At 40.9% G+C, this 12,510-nt stretch overlaps 1 protein-coding gene across 7 annotated transcripts in view; it reads left to right on the top strand.

The window, feature by feature from the left end:
* The window catches only part of LOC139470246 (POU domain, class 6, transcription factor 1-like), a 102,761-nt gene that overhangs the window by 74,904 nt on the left and 15,347 nt on the right, over positions 1-12,510 (top strand). For 6 of the 7 annotated variants that reach the window (XM_071252581.1, XM_071252578.1, XM_071252577.1 and 3 more), the window contains 2 exons: positions 8,425-8,589; positions 11,518-11,657. In XM_071252581.1, coding sequence (XP_071108682.1) covers positions 8,425-8,589; positions 11,518-11,657 — 305 coding nt within the window. The remainder of the gene's footprint in view (positions 1-8,424; positions 8,590-11,517; positions 11,658-12,510) is intronic. The other variant, XM_071252576.1, reaches the window with a different exon arrangement.

Genomic DNA, 12,510 nt, shown 5'->3' with positions numbered 1-12,510 from the left:
ATGCTGAAATCTTGGGGCTGACTATTGTCCTCTGAACTGGATATGCTGAAGTCTTGGAGCTGACTATCGTCCTCTGACCTGGCCTTGATAAATCCCTGGAGACTGTCATGGGAATTGATTGGTTCAATGTCTGACCTGATTCTGTATATTCGTACCCTGACTCCCTGGATCGATGTTCGTGTTATCGACCCCTCTGGTCCTGACTTGATTATTTAAAGGGCATAGATATTGCTGGAAGTTGGCTGTGTAAGACATTACTCAACATTTATCATCCTGGCTCCCACCCACAGGTGATAAGGCTTGGGTGAGATCAACCGATATCTACATTGCAGACCCTTGTAACCTCATTGGTTACCATGACGTCACAATCAAATGACATCACTAATGGCTCTGCTACTAATGCTGTTAGCAGTACTTTTTACACTTGAGACACTGCTTATTACTGTCTACAAACTGAAAAAGTTGGAAGAATGATGTTGGATGATAAATAATATCTCACCCTTGTGTCTTTTGGTATCAAATATATTAACACTCGTCGATAAAAGTTTAAAACTCCTCGGCAAGCCTTTTTAAAACTTTTATCGACTCGTGTAGATATATTTGATATCAAAAGACACTTGGTTGAGATTCTTCATATACTCACTAGCTTAAGATTTGAGAAATATTGATTCTACTTCTGTCACTTCAAGTATGATATATTTAATACATTTAAGTTTTAATATCTTCTAAATATGTTTGAAAATATATCTTTATGATGAGAAACAGTGATATTATTACATCTTATAACTCACACACCAGCTCATCGATGGACATATTGCGATGTGTCTCTACAGGACTTTGCCACCACATGCAATGTCTAGCACAGCACAAATGTCATTAAGTTCATTCATGTGAATCATTGCAACCATCTTCCCTTTCACCCACAGAAATATTCTCTACCACTAATTTTCCTCTCAAAATCCGTTTCTATCTTTATGGTCAGTGCTCCAGATTTCACAACACGAGCTGATAATTTTGGAATGGTAATATTCAAGCGGGCGTTTTCTGTGATCCCGACTGTGCCTTTGATCTGGAGATGTTTGCTTTCATTCCCTGGCTCTCAATACAGTTTTTCTTCAAAGACTTACTTCACAATAGAACATTTGCCTCATTCATTATGCATACGTTGGTGTTCACATTCAGAGGAGACAGTGTCAGATGTGCTGCTTACCAAACAACTCATTGTCTTGAGATTAAGACTGCTTTGTCAAACATGCCTTGATAATGATGGCTAATAATGGAGATAATCAGTAATTTGTGGAAATAAAGGTCAATAAGTCCATTATGGAGGCCTGATGTAGGATTTGTCTCAATATGTTCATTAGCGTTCACTCACTGGGTGGAGCATACGCTGTTGTCTCATTAGCATCACTGTAAGTATTATCTCATGGGAAATACAGACTCTATACACTTTAACATCAGAGCTGTAACCTTTAGCTCAAACAAATGTACCGTAAGTCCTTGAAAAAATGTCAGCCTGGGCAGGCATATGCTTTGATTACAATGAATGAGCACCTGTTGTGAATATATAATTAGTCAGCTGCCACATGTAATAAATAAATGGCTGCCTTGATAATATGCTTTTCTCTAACTAGTGCCTGCCTAAAATAAATGCCGTCCTTGAACAAAAGCCTAGACAGACATTGGATGGGAAAGAAAAGTTAAATAATTCTCCATTTTCAAAAATGCTGATGTAAGATCAAAACAGTTTTATTTGGTGATAAAATAGCCAGGACGTTTACATATGCCTGAATGTTTTCTATTTCCATAATTTGATGGCCCCTGAAAAATGAGAACACAAACCAATTTGGCCACCTCACTCAATGCAGACATTCCTGCCTACACAGGTTATTAGTTTGTTTGTGTGTTGTTTAATGCCACTCCAGATGTAAATAATGAGGGCAGTCTGTAAATAATTGCGTCTGGACCAGACAATCCAGTGATTGACATCATGAACATTGATCCATGCAATTGGGATACAATGACATGCATCAACCATGTCAGTGAGCCTGACCACCCGATCCCGTTAGTCGCCTCTTACGACAAGCATAGTTGCCTTTTACGGCAAGTCATGGGTTGCTGAAGACCTATTCTACCCCGCATCTTCACGGGTGAATTGATTCCTGTTATAGGGGGACATCCGCTAATAGACTGGGTAAAATGGTTTGTTTGTCACAATGTTTTATGCAACGTAAGTTGCCATTTAATGCAGAAATAGTAATGAATCTGATGACTATACAGGGTAAGCATGTATCCTGCCACGGTTATAGTGTGTCGATGTAAAGGTCAAGGTCGTAATATGAATAGAATTTTCCTGTGTTCAACTCTGTCTAACAGGACGTTCGTCAGCACTTGCAGGAATCCATATTAGAACAAGTTTTGTACTCTCCCATGTGACTATCACATGTCAAAAATGTTATATGTGGGATTACACTCTTGGGATTACACTTTGAAAAATACAGATTCTAGTACTTTTTTAATTGGGACTGTCAAATGTTTGCTTTTGTCTTTAAATCAAAGTCTACACCTAATGTCTGTTAACCACAGAATATCCAATGTATTTTAGGTCATATCACTGCTCTGATGGTGGAGAGTGGTCTGTGGCTTGGAAGGCAGTGTAGAAATACCCATAAGATGTTACCTCAAATACTGCTTGTCACACTACCACGCACGCACGCACACACTCAGTCTCACACACACACTCAGTCTCACACACACACTCAGTCTCACACACACACACACACTCACACACACACTCAGTCTCACACACACTCAGTCTCACACACACTCGGTCTCACACACACACTCAGTCTCACACACACACACTCAGTCTCACACACACTCAGTCTCACACACACTCACTCTCACACTCACTCTCACACACACTCTCACACACTTACACACATGCTCACACACACACACTCACATTCACAATCACACGCACACTTACACACATGCTAACACACACACACGCTCACACACACACACACACACACACAAGCTCTCTCTCTCACACACACACACACACTTACACACATGCTCACACACACACACACACTCTCACACACACTCACATTCACAATCACACACACACACACGCTCACACACACACACAAGCTCTCTCTCACACACACTCACTTACACACATGCTCACACACACACACTCTCACACACACTCACATTCACAATCACACACGAACACACATGCTCACACACACACACAAGCTCTCTCTCTCACACACACACACTTACACACATGCTCACACACGCTCACACACACACACATGCTCTCTCACACACACACACACACACACTTACACACATGCTCACACACACACGCTCACACACACAAGCTCTCACTCTATCTCACACACACACACACTTACACACATGCTCACACACACACGCTCACAGACACATGCAAGCTCTCTCTCACACACACACACTTACACACATGCTCACACACACACGCTCACACACACGCTCACACACACATGCTCACACACACGCAAGCTCTCACACACACACACACACGCTCACACATGCTCACACACACACACACACACAAGCTCTCTCACACACATACACACACAAGCTCTCTCTCACACACACACACATATGCATATAAGTGCATATATAAATGCAATATGAAACCCCATTTCACCTCACCATCAAATACATTATATGTTTATTGATATTCCAACTACATAAATATCATGAATATCATTTGATAGTTAGCAAGATGAAAATTATTTGGCAAGAAATATCCTGAAGATATTTACTGGTATTATTATTATTATTGATTACACTTTGCCTATTTAGAAAAACGGTACAGCAGTAATATAAGGTATTTATACATTCGTTCATCCGTCCTCCCCCCAGGACCATTTAAAGAGGCTTGCACTCAGGAATCTCGACTGGAACCAAAGAAATCACAACAGCTCCATTCTGTTTCATTGTTACACGCACTGCTGTTACGTACGTTGTTTGCATTACCAGCTGCTAATCAATTCTTGTGCCCTGATCAGCCAGTTGTAATGTCAGTCCCAATGAAACGGAGTAAAACAAGGACGGAGCATCAATGCTGAATCACGACCACAGCTTTTTAAAACTCTTCAAAAAAAAACATTTCCGACTTTATCTGAGTGGAAATGTATGTTCATGCAAGTTTTCATTGTCTATTGTTCTGCTTTATGGCTTTGCAAAAAACTGTATAGATTTTTCAAACACTATTGTTTCTCTGGCGGTTGTTATTGTTGAAGGCAACTTAAATTGATATCGCCAGAGTCAGACACACCTGACTGAACTGGAATACAGGCTGGATCAATGCTTCAGTATTTTTGATGGATCAACAGCTATGTCATATAATCAATGTATATTTTTTTTAAGTGTCAGCGTTAGAAGCTGTCTAAAATACTCACTATGGCCTGGTCAATGTTTAAGTTGGAACAAATACTTAGAAGGTTTTATAAGGAGTTAATAATGTTCTTAATGTAGAGGTTAATCCATGTATTAAAAATGAAAATGTGGCATTGAACAAGAAACAAAACAATATCAAAGAAGATTGGCAATGTCAGGTTCTTTGAGGAATGACTGTTAAACTTAGAAGGATGTTACTGCACCCCTGACTAGATCTAACCTAAATATGCTGTTTCTTTTGATTTGTAATGCACACACAAGTTTGCTGTGACCTTTGACTTTTTAGGGTCGCAAATGTCACAAGCAGTCTTGTTGAAATTATGTAGAAATGCCAATGTATGATCAGAATAATTTTTTTGCCTTTCCTGGGCTTTGTTTAAATCAAGCTTGTTATTTGTTGTAAAAAAAGCATCTAAATGCAGATGGTTGTAATGTCAGCCCCAATGAAACGGGGATGGTTGTAATCCTTTACTGCAGGGTAGAATTTGCTGCGGAGATGTTGCTTCCAAAGGGAGATAATCAGCTTACAAGTAATAACTGCATTGGCCCATAGAAACGAATGCTGGGTACTTGCAACCAGTTTGTTTTGTAAACTCTTTCTCGTTTCTTCATTTCCACTGCTGGCTATTGTGTCAGTGTTGTAGTTCACAAGGTGTGTTTTATACACTAGAAGTGACAATTGTTCGGTTCCCTTTATAGTATATTCAGCAATTGCTCAAAGCAGACAAATCATTTTATTTATTTTCTTTGATAAAATAATGTTGCATCTAATGAATATAACTGCTAATTTGAATATGGTATCTGTATTAGGATTTTTAAGATTGGTCAATCCTCTGAACTGTATAGATACCATACTCTACAAAAACATTAACGATCAGCGTGCTTACTCAAATCATTGATTTGTAAGACCTGGCATATTGGCTATGAGCATGATGAAATCAGCATTTTTTAATGTATTAAATGAATATTTTTTAACTCACTTAGCTGTGCCAGATCATGGATTCAAAACTCTCTTTTACACCAATCATGAACCTTTGACTCACTCACGAACTCACAAACTAAGCAAACTCACTCACTCACTCTGCACACACTCAGCGAACTCTCTCACTCACTAAGCAAAGTCACTCACTCTGCACTCACTAAGCAAACTCACTCACTCACTCTGCGCACACTCAGGGAACTCACTCACTAAGCAAACTCACTCACTCACTAAGCAAATTCACTAAGAAAACTCACTCACTCACTCACTCTGCACTCACTAAGCGAACTCACTCACTCACTAAGTGAACTCACTCACTAAGCGAACAAACTCACAAAATCAATCATGAACGAAGTCATGAACCAACGATCAAACAAGAATGCTGTCTGCACTTAACATGTAACAGATATATACAATTAAGGTCAAATATTCAAGAAACTGAAATCCTCCCCAACCAAGATCACATTACTGAGAGTTAATATCCCATTTGTCTTGTTCATGGTTGACAATCTGAAGCTGTAAAACCAAATCTAATTTGTGATACAGAAAAGATTATTAGAGCTGAGGCAATCTGTTGTGATTGAAGGACATTTGATCTGCGAGCAGACAAGTGATTTCCTCCGATTAATGGCGGTCTGATAACATATGCTGGACCTACTGATCTGGTATTGATTAGCGCTTGGATCTGTGTCGGGGATGTTTTGTCAGTCGTCAACGAAGCGCCATTTGTGGACATTGATACAGACAACACATGGGGAAGTATTCAGTCTTCCTGATATCGGTGGGAACAAGGCAGCTTGGGTTGTATTCTCCCCAGGGAGCTGAGAATGTAATGGTGTGCACACTGATCCATTGACCGGGGTAATAATGGTGTCACGCTCAGAACTGCTACATGGAGGCTAGCGCATTAAAAGTGCACATTATTATTGTCAGCTCCTAATGACAGATTTCTATGAGCGAGCAGTGAACACTCACTCACCTACCCACTCACCCACTCTCACCCACTCTCACTCACTCACTCACTCACTCACTCACTCACTCACCCTCAATCACTCACTCACTCACACATCTTTCCAAGTCTCCAGACATATAAATAAATAGAACTGCATCTCCCTGCAAAGATTGAAAGAAATAAAGTTACCCTCTTCACCCCTGCTGCATGTACCATTCCACAGCAAATTGTTCATTGACGTATCACCTTCCAGCAGCTAACCGCTGACAGCAATTTCTTACACAGCTTGTCTGCCCATCATATTGTGCTGTAACAACAGCACTGCACAAATCAGGGGTTAATCAATGAATGACATCAGACCCTGTGTGTAATTCTCATGCTTTTCAAGGTGTGCCAGTCACACTTCTCGTGGCGCTTTCAAGGCAGCTGCCAAGGAGTGCCGAGGAGGGAATCTGCAGGTGTATTGACTGACACTGCCTGGAAAGTATGGGATAAATTAATTATATCCTGTCCGAGAGATAAAAACAGTTCGATGTTGTATAATGCTCACTGACACTCAAATGTATCCATTTGGGCATTTTTCTTTGGGATTTCAGGTTAGATTAGATTCCCACGAAGCCATGCTTGTCATTTGAGCAAATGAGCGGACTAGGTTTTCAAGACTGGGTGGTCAGACTCGGTGATTTGATATTGAGGACTATTTCTGAGGATTGTTTGGTCACAATGCCTTACCAAGCTGATAGCTGTCATCTTGCCATGACGTGTTTCTGAAGAATAATTTAAGGATTGAATATGGTCTGACTTGTGAGACAAAAGGTTTACCAGCTTGCTGATACTGTATTGATTATCCACACGGGGATTCCAGGTGTGAATTGGTCACCTGCAACCTTGCTGGTTGTAAGAGATGACAGAAAGGATGGGGTGCAGAATTGACATACATCTTAAAATGTGAGGCAGACAGAAAATGGGTTTTTATCAATCTCATTCAAATCAGATCTAAGTTCTCGCTGCCGCTAAACAAAGACCTGAGGACATCCCATTACGGGTCACGTCAGAACAAACTTTCCCGAACTTTGACTGACCACTGAAATGAATAACAAGAAGTCGACACCAGCCAATTAGAAAGCAGCTTTCTCGTGCTTTACGACACCCGTTTCAACCTGGCGACTTCCATTTCTGACTACGCTTGAAAAATATGTTGACACAGTTCCCGATAAAAAAATTTGAAACTGAACAAACAAACTCTCCGGAATGTCTAATATGTGGTTGAGATTGTATGGCAGTGCTGATTTTTATGATATTGGGTTTTTATCCAGTTATTAAATTTACTAGGATTGGCAATCAGTCTGAGCCAAGTCCCCCTTAAAGTAGCATCTGAGCCATGTCCCCCTTTAAAGTAGCATCTGAGCCAAGTCCCCCTTAAAGTAGCATCTGAGTCAAGTCCCCCTTAAAGTAGCACCTGAGTCAAGTCCCCCCTTAAAGTAGCATCTGAGCCAAGTCCCCCTTAAAGTAGCGTCTGAGACAAGTCCCCCCTTAAAGTAGCGTCTGAGTCAAGTCCCCCTTAAAGTAGCGTCTGAGTCAAGTCCCCATTAAAGTAGCATCTGAGTCAAGTCCCCCCTTAAAGTAGCTTCTGAACCAAGTCCCCCTTAAAGTAGCGTCAGAGTCAAGTCCCCCTTAAAGTAGCATCTGAGCCAAGTCCCCCTTAAAGTAGCATCTGAGCCAAGTCCCCCTAAAAGTAGCATCAGCAGTGAGTCTCAAGTGATGAATTGTATGTATTATATTATATGGGCTATATTTATTCATTTATTATATATTATATAAGTATTTTTTGGTAACAAGTTATGAATGTGTCCATTACCATAGTTGTGTTTTGTAGTATTAACTTGATTTATATATGCCAATGATTTGGAAGACGTTTTTGTTGATTATTTATTGATCTTTGGTGGTTACAGTTATGAAAGTGGCATTCATTATGTATGTACATAGCATCTAACTGATATCATTGTATCCTCACATAATGTCCTTCATTATACAGGTAATGGCACCCAACAGTTCATCAGCATCCCGGTATCCTTGGCAACGGGAGGGAATCAACAGATTCAACTCTTGACGACGTCCAATGGGCAGATTATCGCCACAAATCTTGCCAGTTTACAGGCGCTGGCACAACCTCTCAACCTCGGTCTGGCTGGGGTCACAGGTAAACTTAAGACTCGAAGACATTAAAAGACAATGTAACATGAAAAGAAACTGAAATGTTTTGGTGGCTGTTACCATGACAACATGATGGTCAAAGAGCTGTTGATGTGAAGTTTGGCTGGTCAGAGTTTGTAACCTGGCGGAGGGGAGACAACTCTGTACACCACAGTAATGTGGTAGGGTTGGTTGGTTGGTTTGTTGTTTAACGCCGCACTCAGCAATATTCCGGCTATATGAAGGCGGTCTGTAAATAATCGAGGCTGAACCAGACAATCCAGTGATTAATATCATGAGCATCGATCCATGCAATTTGGATCAATGACATGCATCAACCAAGTCAGCGAGCCTGACCACCCGATCCCGTTTGTCGCCTTTTACGACAAGCATAGTCACCTTTTACGGCAAGCATGGGTTGCTGAATTCATCAGAAAATAGTAAATGGGTCATTAAACTTTTCCCAATTCATTATAATGGCATTCCCAAAGACATACACGAAGGTATAAATGTCCCAACCTTGGAGGGTAGAGGGGAAATATCAAGATTCTTATCATGGCCGCCTGCCCACTGTTTGCAGCGATGGTAACAAATGAGGGTAACAAAGGTGTCATACACATGGTAGGAGCTTGTCTAGTAACATCCCAGGGGAGCCATGAAAACTAGGTACACCATCGTCTGGTAACTTCCCAGGGGAGCCATGAAAACTAGGTACACCATCGTCTGGTAACTTCCCAGGGGAGGTAACTAGGTACATCATAGTCTGGTAACTTCCCAGCGGAGGTAACTAGGTACACCATAGTCTGGTAACTTCCCAGGGGAGGTAACTAGGTACACCATAGTCTGGTAACTTCCCAGCGGAGGTAACTAGGTACACCATAGTCTGGTAACTTCCCAGGGGAGGTAACTAGGTACACCATAGTCTGGTAACTTCCCAGGGGAGGTAACTAGGTATATCATCGCCCAGTAACTCCCCAGGGGAGGTAACTGGGTGTAACACAGTACATTACCATCCCAAGGGAGATAACTTTGTACGCACTAGTCATCCAGTACATTCAGTCAGAAATAAACTGAAGAATATTATCACTGGAAATGTTTATGTGAATGAACAAAAGAAGAGCATTATGTAATAATGTCAGTAAGGAAGCAGGAAATAATTTTATTGGTTTCCCGGAACCAAACAGTATTTCATTATGAGCTTTATGTTGTTCAAACTGGTGCAACTGAAAGCAATTTATCCTGATTGAAATGCGATGATGCACGACTTGATAAGGCTACATCATATGTTGTTATAATAATGTAGAAAAGATAATTGTGTTTTCATCATGCTCTTTGTGCCTGAACAATAACATTCTGCATTGATATTCTTCATGGGAAGATGTCTGAAAACAGGCATTCATCTTGCAGGATAAATATGTGATTTGTTGCATTAAATATGAACATCAAGTCTCTTCTACATTAGACAAACCATGTGGTTTTGCCCCCGTGAATATCCGGGTTAAAATTGGTCTTTAGCAATCTATGCTTCTTGTAGAAGGCAACTAACTGGGTTTGGGTGATCGAGTTTGATGACTGCATTTCATCATGTCCCATTTTCTTAGATCGTTGTTCATGATGTCAGTGACTAGATTGCCTTGTCCATATCATGAATATGATCATCTTTCATTCATGGTGATAATAGGAATATGTCATGTGTCACTCATGATAACAGGAATATGTCATGTGTCACTCATGATAACAGGAATATGTCATGTGTCACTCATGATAACAGGAATATGTCATGTGTCACTCATGATAACAGGAATATGCCATGTGTCACTCATGATAACAGGAATATGTCATGTGTCACTGGTTATGATAACAGAAATATTTCATGTGTCACTCATGATAACAGGAATATGTCATGTGTCACTCATGATAACAGAAATATGTCATGTGTCACTCATGATAACAGAAATATGTCATGTGTCACTCATGATAACAGGAATATGTGATGTGTCACTCATGATAAAAGGAATATGTCATGTGTCACTCATGATAACAGGAATATTTCATGTGTCACTCATGATAACAGGAATATGTCATGTGTCACTCGTGATAACAGGAATATGTCATGTGTCACTCATGATAACAGGAATATTTCATGGTTCACTCATGATAACAGGAATATGTGATGTGTGACTCATGATAACAGGAATATTTCATGTGTCACTCATGATAACAGGAATATGTCATGTGTCACTCATGATAACAGAAATATGTGATGTGTCACTCATGATAACAGGAATATGTGATGTGTCACTCATGATAACAGGAATATGTCATGTGTCACTCATGACAACAGGAATATTTCATGGTTCACTCATGATAACAGGAATATGTGATGTGTCACTCATGATAACAGGAATATGTCATGTGTCACTCATGATAAAAGGAATATTTCATGTGTCACTCATGATAACAGGAATATGTCATGTGTCACTCATGATAACAGGAATATGTCATGTGTCACGTGTGGTGACAACATCAATATGTCATGTGTCACTGGTTATGATAACAGGAATATGTCATGTGTCACAAGAGGTGATAACATCAATATGTCATGTGTCACTGGTAATGATAACGTAAATGTCATGTGTTACAAGTGATAACAAGAATATGTTAATCTTTCATTCTAGTAATAGCAGGGCGTTGGGGTAACCTAGTGGTTAAAGCGTTGGCTTGTCACGCCGAACACCTGGGTTCGATTCCCCACTTGGGTACAATATGTGGAGCCAGTTTTCCGGTGTCCCCCGCTGTGATATTGCTGTGTAAAACCATACTCACTCACTCACGTTTATAATAGCGTGAGTGTATTTATATAAGTCACTGTTCACTTACGACATGATGTTTGTCCGCTTGAAGCAGTCAGTCAATCATGATGTTGATGTTCCAGCAGGCAGTGTCTCCAGCCCTGCAAGTCACCACGGTAGCAGTAGTAGTAGTAGTCACGCAGTGTCAAGTCAGTTGGCGGCAGCGTTGCCACAACTTTTGTCCACAGGAGCACAGGGGCAGCTGCTAGCACTGGGCACACAGGTAGGTACAGCATAGCTGAGGAGATACTGGTGGTAGTGAGGTGTTATGATAGTTACAGCATAGCTGAGGAGATACTGGTGGTAGTGGGGTGTTATGATCGTTACAGCATTGCTGAGGAGATACTGGTGGTAGTGGGGTGTTTTGATTGTTACAGCATTGCTGAGGAGATACTGGTGGTAGTGGGGTGTTATGATCGTTACAGCATAGCTGAGGAGATACTGGTGGTAGTGGGGTGTTATGATCGTTACAGCATAGCTGAGGAGATACTGGTGGTAGTGGGGTGTTATGATAGTTACAGCATAGCTGAGGAGATACTGGTGGTAGTGGGGTGTTATGATCGTTACAGCATAGCTGAGGAGATACTGGTTGTAGTGGGGTGTTATGATCGTTACAGCATAGCTGAGGAGATACTGGTTGTAGTGGGGTGTTATGATCGTTACAGCATAGCTGAGGAGATACTGGTGGTAGTGGGGTGTTATGATAGTTACAGCATAGCTGAGGAGATACTGGTTGTAGTGGGGTGTTATGATCATTACAGCATTGCTGAGGAGATACTGGTTGTAGTGGGGTGTTATGATAGTTACAGCATTGATGAGGAGATACTGGTGGTAGTGGGGTGTTATGATAGTTACAGCATAGCTGAAGAGATACTGGTGGTAGTGAGGTGTTATGATAGTTACAGCATTGCTGAGGAGATACTGGTGGTAGTGGGGTGTTATGATTGTTACAGCATTGCTGAGGAGATACTTGTGGTAGTGGGGTGTTATGATAGTTACAGCATTGCTGAGGAGATACTGGTGGTAGTGGGGTGTTATGATCGTTACAGCATTGATGAGGAGATACTGGTGGTAGG

This window comes from Haliotis cracherodii, unplaced genomic scaffold, assembly GCF_022045235.1.
Source record: "Haliotis cracherodii isolate W230 unplaced genomic scaffold, xgHalCrac1.p SCAF_20, whole genome shotgun sequence".
In the NCBI taxonomy this organism is placed as follows: Eukaryota; Metazoa; Mollusca; class Gastropoda; order Lepetellida; family Haliotidae; genus Haliotis; species Haliotis cracherodii.
Note: the sequence above shows the minus strand (reverse complement) of the source record. Positions and strands in the feature narration are given on the sequence as shown.